General features: G+C 41.0%; 1 protein-coding gene across 19 annotated transcripts in view; it reads left to right on the forward strand.

Moving 5' to 3' along the window:
• Nucleotides 1–13,267, forward strand: part of adgrb2 (adhesion G protein-coupled receptor B2) — a 135,186-nt gene extending 121,919 nt beyond the window's left edge. For 10 of the 19 annotated variants that reach the window (XM_086013894.1, XM_086013909.1, XM_086013893.1 and 7 more), the window contains 3 exons: nt 993–1,106; nt 9,628–9,681; nt 12,293–13,267. In XM_086013894.1, the coding sequence (XP_085870020.1) occupies nt 993–1,106; nt 9,628–9,681; nt 12,293–12,469 (345 nt within the window). In that variant the 3' untranslated portion in view covers nt 12,470–13,267. Of the gene's footprint in view, nt 1–992; nt 1,107–3,664; nt 3,747–8,084; nt 8,137–9,627; nt 9,682–12,292 lie in introns of all 19 variants that reach the window. The other 9 variants (XR_015081997.1, XR_015081999.1, XM_086013902.1 and 6 more) reach the window with 7 other exon arrangements.
• Nucleotides 13,268–14,891: the final 1,624 nt, after the last annotated feature.

A 14,891-nucleotide genomic window follows, 5' to 3' on the forward strand; every position in this document is an offset into this window, starting at 1 on the left:
AGTATGCTGTTTCTCAAACAAATGCCCTTATTTCTGTCTCAACAAATTAATGCGGTGATAAATGATAACATGATGGGTAACACATCCCACTGTCTTGTACAATTAAGAGAGATTATGCTGCAATCTAGCTGTGGGGGTTCTGGTTAAAGAAACAGCAAAGTAGAGTGTTCCATGTGTCTGGATAATTAGTAGTAGTTGAGCTTTGGGTCACTGCATTTGGTTGACTGGCTGGTTCTTTTTTGTTGGAACAACATAGTTTTACTGTGTGTGTCTGTGTGTTGGTCATGGTCTCTGCAGACTGACTTGGGTTTCCTGGGAATTTCCAGTCTTTTCATCACCATCCAAAATATCCATAAAGTAAAGAATTTCCCTCTACACTTTGAGGGTTTCATAGTTTGAATCTGATTTTTTTTAAAGACTGGACATTCACTTTGGACCTTATTAGAAAACATGATTTTGTAGCGTGTGTACGGTATGACTTGTGGCAAATTACTAACTGTTACGTTTCTGGCAACTTTAACTGGATTCACAACCGGCTGTTGCATGAACACAGTTATAATTAGTTTGTTTGTTTGTTTGATTTTACAGTTAGAATATATTACTTTAAAGGGGCACACTTATTTAGGTCGGAGAAAAGCCGGGGTCTGTGACTCCGGAAATGATAGAATCGTCATATATTACAAAATGAGTGATTCAACGTTTTCACACCAATGATATGAGGCCAGCATACACTAACATCATGAACTAATATTACCCCTCAAATTGCCAAACTCTAAGAAACAGGTGAGAGCATCAGTCAGCAGGTTATCGGCCATCTTCAATCCCTTTAATGAAAAGCATCACTATCGTCCCCTCAGCTTTGTACACACTCTCTCCTCCCCCGCAGCCCCACGGTAGCCCCATTTTTGCCCCCCTCACTTTGTTCCCCTTTCCACGCATTTTGTTTTCTCTTTGGTTCATTTTTGGTGTCCCCCCCCTTTCTTCCCTTCCAGAAAGTGATGCACACTCGCAAAAGACACTCTGAGCTGTACCATGAGCTCAACCACTCCTCCAAGTTCCACACCATAGACAGGTATAGCAGGGACCCAGCCATGTCCACATTCAAGGTAAGACGAACTGCCTAAAATTTAGGTTGGGAGCCTACCTACATAAATTCAACTATACCCTTAAGCCCTGCACTTTGTCACAGCCGCACGATAAGACACTGAGCCCCCTGACACGGAAGTCCAAACTGAAATGGAGAATGTATTAAGATGCATTACCTAACAAGAAAAAAATCACATTTACCTGACCCTACCTACCTATACACACATATATATATATATATACACACATAAATACATACATACATACCTACATATACATAAATAAATATATATATATATATATATATATATATATATATATATATATATATATATATGCACTGTATACAGATACATACACACATACATACATATACACATGTATATACATATGCATATGCATATATGCACACACACACATATATACGTATACATATACATATACATACACATGTGTATACACGCATACATATACATACACATATGTGAATACACGCATACATATACATATATACTGTATAAACACATATATACACGCATACATATAAAACACATGTATAGACACGCACACACATAGACACATGTATATAAACACACACATATACACACATACATATCCTACATTATATGTCCACCCCTAATATAGTTAATACATTTATAAAGACGTGAACCACTGTATAACCCCATACATACAGGTGTTTGTAGGTATTAGGATTTAATTTGCACCCACCGGAATTGGCACCAAGGTAATTGTTCCTTCCTAGTGGTAAATACTGGTCAAAACACTAGATTGTAGCCGTTGTCTACCACGGGATAAGCATGCATAGATAATTAGTTAATTCTGCACATTCAGACTTGTGCAACCCCTGTTTGCGAGTTAATTATCTTACCACAACGCACTGCTAGTGAAGACAACACAGTGCCTTTACCAAAGGTGCTTTGTCTCTGTGTCCAATTAGTTAATGTGTCTGTAAAACCCATAGTTGGTGTACTTTGTGTGACAAAGACAGCGTGCGTGCGTGCGTGCGTGTGTGTGTGTGTGCAAGCAAGCGCAGGGGGCGTCTCGGGTGGGCGCATAATACTGAGGCGTCTTTGACTCATTAAAAGACCATTAGCAGCAGATGAAAGCCAGTCCCATCTCACTCTGTGCTAACCTTCAGAGGGACACTTTCATTATGATTTAAACACATACTCGCACTCTTCTCATCTGTGGAGAGCACAGCCATGGAGACTTAGGCAGCCTCCATAGGTGTGCTTTCCCCAGGCGTTGGCACCACATGGCTTCACATCCATTTTACATCAACAGTGGAAGAATGGAGCCTGACATATCTCATATTGGCCATGCCATGCACCCACTCACATTCTTGGAAACTCACGCGAGGAAACACCCTGCCTTCTCCTTCTCTGGCAAATGTGTTCAATATCTTTATCAAGTCTGTCACGAGTTCTGGACGGCTACCCATTTGTTACCCGTATTGTCAAGAAAATAGTTAATGAAGGACAAGAAAAATGACATGCTGCCTGCAAAGGTCTGTAATGTAGTCATATTCCCCAAATTGGCTTGTGATAAGTGGTATTGATAATGCTACTCGAGACTGTTAAGTTCAAAATGTTTTTACATCAACTGCACATAAATAGCACTGTACAAAAATTGATTTGATTCGAATATTTACTCCACAGGCGCTAAAATTGTTAGTATTTCCATAATTTCAAAGCATTTACTTGGATAGAATTAGGGCACATTATTTTCATTCTATTCTATTCAAGTAATCAAACGTATTTGTTCATTTTCTACTAATAATAGCTCAGGAGTGTTGTGTTTGAACCAGATGGAGACTCACTGGCATACGTATAATCTCTGAATCGGTGATGCCGAATGAATCATGAAATGAAAGTGTGTTTGACTCTACGCATGGTATAGTCATCCGAATCCATTATATTAAAAGAAAGTGGGCAGCTCACTTAACTGTGAATAATTACACGGCTAATACTATCAGTGTCAGGCCTTTGACAGGACCCAGTGACAATTTATCTGTGCTGTTGTCAACAACTCACTTTGAGAGTCACCCCCAGACACGGACATGCTGACTATACAGTAATTATGGAGATGAAGTGTGTGCGCGTGTATTAGATTGTGTGTACTTGTAGGGGTTAGTGCACCTCCGTTGTCGTGTTCCTTTTTGTTCGTCGTGTTTGTTTTTTTAAGGGCCCGGTGTCACCTCCATTTAATAGACAATTACAGTATGAGTAATGATTTCATAATTTCCTATTAACTTTAATAATCTCTTTCCTTTGCCGTGTGACAGTTAGTGTAAATGATATTAACGTAGAGCACAAAGCGCCATAAAAGTTTAAACTCATTCTTAAAGTCAGATGCTTCACGTATCTAAAGATCACCTCAGAGCTGGTCATGTCTCTGTCTGTCTCTCTCTCGCTGTATCCTCATGGTTCATTAGCTCTTGCAGCTAATGATTACAAAAGAGCGTAACTCCCCTGACTCTTTGCAGGACACTCTCCTTTCTGCTCTAAACAGTGCTGTTACCAAGGACCTAAACACCCTTTAACCTTTTCTAAAACAGGTTCCCCCGCCTCCACCACCAAGGCACAACACCGAGCCATCGCTCGTGCGCAGAGCTTCTTTGGTTTACAAAGAAAGTCAACGTAAGGAATGCTAAATCCCAGCGTAAACCTTGTGCAGTAGAGCCGCTCAAAGTCACTATAAAGTAGTCCAACTTGGTGGCGAACAATTCACTCATGTGCATCTCATAGTTTTCCACCAGATGTGTACAGTGTCTGTGTTGAAAAAAAGTCACACTAGTCCCATTTTCACCAAGCAGTAGAGTTCAGATGAGTCTTCTAGGGTGCACAATTTGGGACTAATTGCCATGCCTTCAGATGTGATCCCAATTGCAGTCTTGTGAATTTAAAAGAGGTGGAGCTGGACAAACTGCAATCTGATGTCTGATCCACAGATTACAGGTCCAATATGCAGTGATGTATTTAATGGACTGTCATCGTCACTAGGTGGCAATGGTTTGATGTGAAGCTCTTCGCGTAGGTGATGCAACTATTGCCTACGCAGCCATAGTGGAAACAGAAGACAGGAGAGCAAACTAGACTGTTGAGCTGAACTGAACTGTAACACTTGGTGGAAAGTGGACTGAAATGTCAAAACATTGACGTACCAATTTGTGATATGGAACTACAGCTTTGCCCTTCCTCATCATTTTAAAGACCCGAAGAGTGAGTGAAAATAAAGCTAAATGTGCTTAAAATGATTAAATCAATGACTGGCCTTGTTTTTTTCCCAACGCCCCTATTGCTAAAACTATAACCACAATTTGAAATTGTAATCTGTCATCATTAGCGCAGCGTGCCAGCACATGTGGAATGGGAAATGTTGTGCAGTCGTGGCCACAATTTGACAGGGGCAGGGCTTGGCACTTGTCAAGAGTCCACATCTACATGTGACACCCAGAAACCCTCCCTTTTTAATCAGTGTTTGATCGATGCAGCAAATCAGTGTCAAACATTAGCTGTGAACACGTCTGAGTTGTGTCATAGTGTACGGACGTACTCAGTATGCCTTCCCAGTAGTGTGTTGTGTAACAAAGATGTGCGTGTGCAGTGTCGTACCGTTGTGAGTTTGTGTCTTCTAAATGATTACCGGTGGGTCAGATTGCTACAAAACATAAGCATATCATTCCCTTTGAATGGGTGCTGGACGAGAGTTACCTTTAAAACAAAAAATAAGAATAAACAAGGATATTGTATTGATATTATATTGTGCTTCTATTGCTGTGGCATCATTATGTGTGGAGTGTCCAACCATGAAGCCATTGCGTCTCTTCCCAACCATGAATTAAAGCCTCCTAACCACTATAACTTAGGAATAAATCCAAAGGACAATGACCCATCCAAACAGATTTATAATCACCTCATAAACCATTATATTCTCGCCATAAACTCGTCCATTGGCACCAAACAGGGCTAAACACTGTGCGGTGTGTATGGGTGCTGATGAGCCTCTCTGAAATATCACAAAGGCTTATAGGGTTAAGAAGGCTTGATGCATTTTCCCTCACTGGTAAGGTTGGATCCATGTGCTGACTTTATTGAGGAGATGAGTGGATACCAGAAAATGTTCAACAGAGACAGATCGAGATGTGGAGACATTTTTCTACTTCCCCATCTTAAACCAATTTTCCAACTAAGTGCACTGGTCTTAAAGTAAACTGGAGCCTAATAAGCTTTGCCTAATAAGAACCATCACAGATCTTCAGTCTCTCCATTTCTGCTTTCCTTGCCTTTCCTTATCCCGACATTACAAGTCTTCATGCACACATTCTGCCATGCCGTTTCTTTTTTTCTAGCTGGTTGGTAATGCTAATGTTTACCAAATTGATAGCTATGGGCTGTGAAGTGATGACTCATCGTTATGCTCAATTAGCACAAATGAAAAGAACCTGTAAGAAGGCAGACAGACACTTCATCACAAAGCTCACCATTAACCCCAAAACATGAAAATCAATCACAGGCTTTTCTGTTAATCTGCCAATGGCAGTAACCAGTGTTCATTCATACTTAGTTTTTAATCTAGGTGCGGGAAATAATTACAATGACATTTTATATATATATATATATATATATATATATATATATATATATATATATATATATATATATTTATATTAGGGGCGTAACAACGTTAGCAGTTTTGAACCAGAAAAATTGTTTTTCGATTTAAAAGATGTCAGTGCATCGAACTGAACCAAATCATTCCGCATTGAAATGTATCGACACGTGTCTCGAATCGTCTTTCATTGGAGAGAGATATCTTAGGAGGAAATGCACATTTATGGTACTGACAAGTTAAGTACGCATGGAAAATGACAACAAAAAAGGTCATTGCATCGAACCCTCTCAAACTGAGTCAGACCATGCCGAATAAAATCGTAATCCTACTGAGTCGAACCATTATCGTTCCACTTTTAAATCGAATCATCCAAGAAACTTATCACATCCCACTTGGACGAATTACACAAAACCGTATTGAATTGTCTTTTGTGGAGAGATGCACACCCCTAACACATATATGATCTTAACTCATGCAACATTACATACACAAACGTGGGCTTTTTATGTAAACAATCCGAGGTCATTCGAATTGCATTGTTTTAAACAGTAGTATCTAAATAGTAGATACAGTAGATGGACAGGGGATATGGCAAGGAGGGATTTTAACCATCATCCATAATAGAGAAAGCATGGAGTCAGAGAGGTTAGCGAGAGGCAGTATGTGTGTACGCACAGCGGGGAAAGTTTGGGCGTTAGTGCCTGCTCTATTGTTTGGATTCAGAGCAGCTTCTTCGCAGACAAAAGTAGAGTGCTAGCCTTTTTGTCTTTGCGGGGTTCAGAAGGTCATGAGGTGTATTTGCATGCGGTACTTATGATGTGGTTCATGTGCTTGTGTCGGATGGATTCTGCATGCGTTTGTGCATGTACCGGTGGGACAGAGGGAGAGTTTGCACCACATAATGGGATGGCAGAGGCATTTTGTGCCTCTCAAAAGGTGTATACAGTATTTCCCTGCTGTCGCCCGCTGTGCTCTTGATTAGATGAAGGGTGCTTGGCTTCCCTTTGCAGAAAGACTCAGCACGTCTGTGCAGAATGCAAATAGCTGGAGACCGAGACAGGAGAAACTTGTTCCCTCTCGCTATATCACAGCAACATTTGAGACCACACGACGATGTGACATGGAATCCCAATGCGGAGGCCACCTCCACCACAGACATGTATTGTGGTGGAGATCTTAAGATGGTTCTTCCATTATGCTGCATCATAAAAAGAAGAGGGCAGACTCAGGGCGATGGTTTTATGAATCTGTGCTTAACCGTGGCAACTGTAATTGATGGTTTTTGGCAACTGGAGGGACATTTAGCCAAGGTAATGTGTGTACTTTGGTTGTGTGTCATAAATTGAAGATAGATCATTTGAAATGACAGAGAACCATTTTTTCCCTGTTGATTGAGGCTGGACAATTTGCTAGCACTTAAAACCCTGGAGGTCCTGAAAATCTATTTGCTGTAGTTAAGCACAAGGCCCTTTCGTATTCCAACAATAAAGAAAGCTTGTCTGCCTTTTTTTTTTTCCCCCATGATCTAATTCCCCTCTGTTTGTCCTCACAGCTTGACATCATCTATCTCGCTGTCTCCCTCGTTTCTCCCTTCGTAACTCATTTGATGCCTTAATTGATTAATTATTCCGCCCTCAGCTTCTTTCTAATTAAAACCCTCCTCCACAGCGTTGGGTAGACGCAACAGTTTGCATCCCTCCATGCAAATTTCCCCATGAAAATAGAGCAGAGTGTAGATATGCTTTGTGTAGCAGTGGCTTTGAAATCAAGCAAGCTTAACCCCGGCTTCATGCACCAAGTGGCATAATGCTGTTTCGGCTCACTTAGTGTCTTTGGGCCAATTAAAGAGAGGCGTAAAAGGCTGATTCACTAGTGAGGGGACTGTTTTCGGTGCAGCGGCGCTGGCTGTGGATCACATCGCTTCTCATTACGGCCCAGACAGCATGCGTCTGATTGCTCGTTTGTTTGCAATGTGTTGTACTAAAGGAATTTATTCGCCCTACATTCTCCTAATTTGGCTCCTTTGAAGGGCCTTGTTACTTGTAGAACCCGTTTCTTTCCAACTGAAGGGCAAATTATGCTAAAGTCTGCTATCACCATTGATGCTATTCCGGACTAATATGAAAATTACGAAAGGGGAGACCTTAAAAAAATATACATTTCTGGTATCCACTCTGCTTTTGCATTTTTTAATGTTATTTGTTTTTTCCATGAGTTCTGTCATTTACGTTTTTTTTCTGTGAGCCTAACACTTCATATGTATTCTATTTTGCTATATTGATTTTTCTTTTGCTTTTTTTCCCCCTGTTTCATGTCCTTTATTGGCTGACGGGGTCTTTATGTTGCTTATTGTCACGTCTCAGTTTGAGTGTAGCCAAACAGTCAGCAGATCCATGGGCATCCAAGTCAACAAAGGTAATGTTTTACCCACTCACCTATCACCCCCCCCCGTGTTATCCCAAATGATCTCCCAAAGCCTCATTAACATTCCCAGCTCCAAAAGATAGGATCAGTGAGTTAGTGGGTGGTAGACGTATTCCATTCAAAAACTGTGCATTCTAGATTGCCAGTAGATGTTTGCGCAGTTGCATATTACCCCAGCATCCTTTTACTTGTCTTGCTTTGTGCCCACTTGTAACTTCCTCTCAGAAATTAATCGGGTGGCAAATGTTTGCTTTTGGGTTCTATTACTTTTTGTATGTTAGAGTCTGGTGATATTAGTTCCGCCTTAGTTGTTGTGCCTGCCGACGCTACATTATCCATAAGAAGATTACAAATTACAAAAAAAAAATGACAATATACGGTGTAGTATTTGCCAATAAATCCCTAGGTGAGCAGCTTGTTTTTTTAGTTTTTTTTTTTACAAAAGTGGATTTCGCACAATCTGATTTTTGGGTACCGATTATTCAGTCAACAATGATGCTTTGAATGTAATGAGCATGAATTATAAATGCTTTTATTCTGGCGACCGAAAGAAAAGTCTGGCAGATGTCGGTGGACAGTTAGTCAAAGCTGTCAAGCAACTATGACAACTCTTTATAAATCAAAAGAATGACTGTTTCTAAAAATACAGCTTTTCTTTGCACCTAATACTATAAATTCAAATAACGTGTTATCAGATGAATGAATGACATATGGAGCTTCTGTTTGAACCATTTTGTAGGATTATCATTTCAATTTATTTTATTTTTTGTTTTACAATATTTTACAATTAGCACTTACACGACCACCAGTCAATACTTGCTTACAGCTACGATTGGAAATCAATTCAATCTCTAATATGACTGAAAATGCTTCAAACTCATTAGAAAAATATCAATGAGCTCAATGAACACTATGTGTTATGTAAACACGCCCACAGTAATATATGCTACAGCAGATGATTTAAATTCCATGTTAAGTGTGGATATACCATATACTATACAAAGTACATGTTTTATCTTAGTTCACAAAGATACATTTTCCCAATGGATCCACATCTTTGTATCAAGATTCAACAAAAGCTTATGTTATCGTATGCTGTTTTTTTTTGTTGTTGTTGTTGTTCATGCCCTCCTGTCTTCCACACACCATTGTAAACTGATTGTAAACTTGTATAACGAGTCCAAGATTGCATATTAGGAAGTTGACCGTTTCTAAGCATTTTGCCGTGCATTTATCATTTGGATGCTGATAAGGGCTTATGAGCGACGGGCAGAGAGAGAAAGAGTGAGAGAGAAGCAATTATGTCTTTGCACTAAGTGACAGCTACCTGTTCACCTGCCAGTGGCAAGAGCAATGTTGTTTATTTAATAGAGGAGTTGTGAGTGACTTTGATTTCCTCCTTTTTCCTCTTTTCTACCTTGTTTTTTTTCTCTCTCTCTGGTCGCCGCTCCTTGCATGCCTCCTCCCTTTTCATCGCCACAGAGGGAAAAGCGATGGAGCATTTCATCTGCTGGAGGTGAAAAGAACTCATCCAGTGTAAGTAGAGGGGTTTCTGGCAGAGATGTAGATGGGGGGGGAGAAAAAAAATGGGATGAGCTGGCGCTTTTGGGCATGGGGGAACAGAGGCCCGCATAGATGGCGACAGGCAATGGATAGACATGCAGAAGCAACACAATCGCGTTAGCCTGCTCTCCCGGGGATAGTGTTGTGGCTTAACTGCTGCATTACGCACACTCCTGCGCTACAAAATGCTCCTTCGCCAGCAGTTAGCATGCAAATTGGCTCCCAGATTATGCTTTTTGTGTTCGTTTTTGCAAACTGTCAGAATGTGACGCAGCGAGAATGATAATAAGGCAGATATTGCCCCCTAGAGCTCCGGCGATGATCATCGTACTGCCGGGCTTGGGGGGTGGGGAAGCGAGATTCTGTGTGACTGCGGATCTCTGAGTTGTATTTTGTGAGTCCCAGGTGAGCGGGTAGACTAGGATTAAGTGTGTGAATTACACAAATGAAATATTGGATGAAAGGCATTTTGGAGGTGTAAGGATAAAGCTAGATTCCCACTATTTACTCTTGAATAATGTTTTATAAATAGGCTTTGGTGATGCAAGATAACCAGGAAAACTTGTTCGCACTGTCTCATTTTTAGAGTTGTCGATATGCAAATACAGCCCAAAATTAGATTCCCTAGCATGGGCCGCCATCACAGGTAGTCCATCTCATTTGGTTCTCTTTTACATTTTCAGCAAGAAGCAGCTAAGCAACTAGTCCCCCAAGTCTCCACAGCACATATCTGTGAATCATTATCTCCACGAGCACAACAGTGACATTTGAATAATGGTCCTTATCTGGTGCATAATGTTACCTTTAATTCTGCCTATAGTTAATCCCTCAACATGCATTTTACATGTGTGGGGGGCACATCTGAGGACCACATGCAGCGATCACAGACTTCCAGCCCGGAGGCTTTCATGCCATGATTAGTCCATGTGAAGTGTAACTGATTGGTAGGAGTAGGAGGCAACGCAGGGTTTGCTGCTCATCTGTAAATACATGAAAATAGGTGGAAGCATGTTAACAATAATTCTGCATCCTGCTGTTTTATGGTTTGCGATCTAAAACAGCTTTTAAAGGGGAAGACAACGAAAACATTTTTTTTTCAACAATGCTCTATGCAATAGTCACTGATGGTGTAGTGGTTCACACGCCTGAGTTGTGTGCGGGCAGCGTGGGATCGGTTCCCGCTCAGTGACGGTGTCTGTGTGTGTGCCCTGCAATTGGCTGGCGACCATTTCGGGGTGTAGTCTGCCTTTCGCCCATTGTCAGCTGGGATAGGCTCCAGCACCTCCCCGCGACCCTGTACAGGATAAGCGGTTTGGAAGATGACATGACATGACATGTTCTATGCAAGCCCACTATTGAAACAGGGCACTCTGATAAATATTGCATTTGTGGAATAAGAGTTAATCCACTCATTTTTAGCCATATCCGGGGGCGGCCATTTTGTCACTTCTGTCGACTGAAAATGACATCACAACTGTTCACAACGACCAATCACGGCTCAGATTCAGAAAACAGGTCAGCCGTGATTGGTCGTTGTGAGCAGTTGTGATGTCATTTTCAGTCGACAGAAGACAAAATGGCCGCCCCCGGGGATGGCTAAAAACGAGTGCATTTTGCTGCTTAACTTATATTCCACAAATGCAAAATTAATCAGAATGCTGTGTTTCAACTAGTGAAAAAAAAATGTGTTTGGGTTGACATCCGCTTTAATTAAGAATGTTGTAGAGATGCAAAATGTATATCCTAGTTAATTAGCAAGCTGTGCTAAGTTTGAAGCGACATTGTACCTGTCCACAAAAGTTGCTAGGGGCAAGCTTGAAATAGACACAACATCTTTTTGAGAACACAATGATGACAACTACAGGGAAATCCTATCTGCTGACATCCACTAAGTCTGACTATGTGAAGATTTTACTGTCAGCCAGTCCTGTGACCAACAAAGGGCAAGGAAAGTATCAGATCATGCTCGAGTAATAACACACATTTTCCAAGCGATGTCCACAATGTGGCGTGATACAATTCTGTGTCGTATCCTGTAGGAGTTCTACAAATATTTTGATTACTTCACCCACCCTATAATGGAGGCAGTTAGATGTACTCTCTAATTATCTAAAGGTATTACCATATCACAGAAACAGATGTTTGAGTGGTTTGAAATGATTTACCTGTATATTAAAAAGCAGTGTTTGCATTTAAAAATTCAGGCTATAGTTATATTTAAATTACAAAAACTCTTTGTCGCGCACACAACTGGGACTTTGGGGTACTTGAGTCTGAAAGGCGGCTGGACAGCTGCCCGCTTCATTTTCTGTTCCAACTAAATGTGACTAAACAGATGGTTTGTACAAAAAAATGCCTTTGATCAACTAAATACTCCTGTTCCCTCCTTGTCAGACTACTTTTGAACATTGTCGCTGCTTTAAACAAGGCAGATAAAAGTGCTCTAAAATGCACTGAAAACAAGAAGTGGCTTCAGTGAGACAAGATTGCATCCACAGGGATTCCACTTGTCCATCTGTCTTTTTTAATTTGCAATGTTACCTTACATGGCTCTGTTTGTTTTTGCTCTCTCCATCCCCGTCAGGACAAGTCAACCCCCGAGGACAGAAGCTCGTGGGACAGTTTTAAGACCATGACCCCCGAGCTGACCATCATGCCAGGGGAGCAGAAAGACCGTATGGAGCTTCACAATAAGAACTGGGACTCATCCTCGGCAAATACCCCGGACTCATCTGAGGGTGACTTCCAGACTGAAGTGTGACCGCACTCCCATGTACACGCGCACACATCAAGACTCTGAACTCTAAAGAAGATATTTACTTCAACACACACACACACACACACACACACACACACACACACACACACACACACACACACACACACACACACACACACACACACACATACGTGCATCTTCTGCAACATGCTCTGTTGGATTCCGGGCTCACTTTGTTTACTGCTGCAGTGGACAGACATGAAGAGAAGACTGTTCTAATCTATATTTTCACAGAGACCATTAAAAAGACAGAACAGAAACTTTACACGTCTGTGACTGAAGACCATTTTTAAGTGAATTAAGAAACTATGAAAATGTATTTCAGAGAAAATGTTTATTGCGGACGACAAAAAAAAAACAATATGTTGTTTAATTTTCAGTGGGGCGAAAACTAAATGAAGACTTCTGCACCGTTCAGCTCTTTTTATAGCGATGGGAGGGGGGAAATCTCACACAGTTTGAACCCCTGCCCCCCTCAAAACCCACACAGCCACTCTGCTTTCATTGAATTCCTTTGCCCTGCTAATTGAATGATATTCTTGTTCTCAGTATTTTCTCTTTTATTTTCTTATGTTTCTCTTTTGTGTCTATTATGGTCTTTCATTTGGATCAGTTGGTGAGTGGGGGCACAAAATATGCTGCTCACAAATACGTGCCATCCTCTTATTCAGGTTCCGGTTCAAAAATCCCATCTTGACACCCGCACACATCCTCTGTGTTAACATTGCATTCCACGTTTTTGTATTTTCTATGGCTTAATTAAATAAATGTCCTCCCATATGGTTTGAATATTTTCATGAAAAAAGAATGAAACTATGATTGAAACAAATGTGGTATTTGGTCTGGTTGAGCAGAATTAGTTTTTTTCATATGCTTTTCATTATCTTTCTTTGTTTCATTTCCTGTGAGAATTAGCCCATGTGGAACTTTTCTCTGAAAAAAAATGTGATTTAGGACATAATATGAGCTTTCTCACTGAGCTAATGTGTCCGACGTGACATACATCCACTAGGAACCTCAAAGATTATGATATTTTGCATCACTCTGTCATTAGACGTAAAATCATGTTTACATCTGTATCTGATTTTTTTCCAGCCAAATGCAGAAGACAGAAGTATGGAAAAATATGAATTAGTTTCAATGCTACCGTACTTAAACATTTCCCGGTCACCCTACACTTGAAATAAGATCGACGCATGGTTAAGTGTTATAAAAGTTGAGTTAAAGTCTTCTAAACATGGCACATTGCAGAGAAGAGTGTGAACAACGCTACCAAATTTGATTGATTAAAAATATATATATATATAAGATAACGCTCGAAAATGGTGAAAAATCAAGCCTGTCTGCTCTCAAACACTGTCGGCGTATCCACTGAATGTGCTGAAATATATCTGGAAGAATAATACATACAATACAATACTACAAGGTTATGACAACAAGGCACTCTAAAGTGACCATGCCAGCCTGACGCCAAGGTCGCACATGCTGACCATCATGTCAGGCTTATAAATCGTTCCCCCCTCCTCACTCCTCCACCAGTTTCTGCGTGACGTGCATGCACTCACATCTGACAACGAGGCACTCTAAAGCGGCGTCGTCAGCAGACTGAAGGGAAAACTCATCACATTTCCACATTGTAAGTTGCCCTTTATTTTGAAAACTGAAAAACAATTTAGTACACACCCGATTTTTTGTTTGGTCTTGGCAGGTGTGAACAAGGTCTGAATGCCATTCCAGTTTTTGTTGCATAGATTCCTTCCTGTGACACGCCTTCCTCTGCCGCTGCTTTCCCTTCCTTCCACTCTGCATGAAATTGTGCACAAGATATGAATGATATGAAAGTTAATGTGAGCTGCACAGCCAGATGCATGCAATTTCCCTTCCACGTCTGTCCGTGAAACTTCTGTAATGTGCTTGCAATGGAAGGAAGTTTCGCAGGGTATAAGGCCGCAAGGTGAAGGTAGGAAGGCAGGACCGATAGGTGAGTGAAAGGCCCTGCTTGACATTCTGCAATCATACTTCGGTCGATATAAGAGGGAGACGTGTTTCCTGCTGTTGGTTGCTACATTCGCACATCAGTGCAACACACAGCCAGAGAGAGTGCCAAGGTGCGGGATGGATTCAATACAAGGCTCAATGACTTGATTCTCTTTTAACAAAGCAGCTTCCATTCATCTGAGTGTGTGGTGGTAATGCTGAGGGATACTTAAGGAAACAATGGGGGGAAATGAAGTATGAGCAATTCACTGGTTTGAAGATTAAAATAAAAGTGGGTCCAAAACAGTAATTACAGAGATTGAGATTCGTCCTGACATTTTCCAGTGCAGCCCTCAAACCATCTGTTTAAAGAATCCCTAATGTGGTCGTAGTGCAGCACAGCACAGATGGTTGAGACACGAGTGCT

This window comes from Filicampus tigris, chromosome 18 (assembly GCF_054856515.1).
Source record: "Filicampus tigris isolate MCC_2025a chromosome 18, RoL_Ftig_1.0, whole genome shotgun sequence".
Lineage (NCBI taxonomy): Eukaryota > Metazoa > Chordata > Actinopteri > Syngnathiformes > Syngnathidae > Filicampus > Filicampus tigris.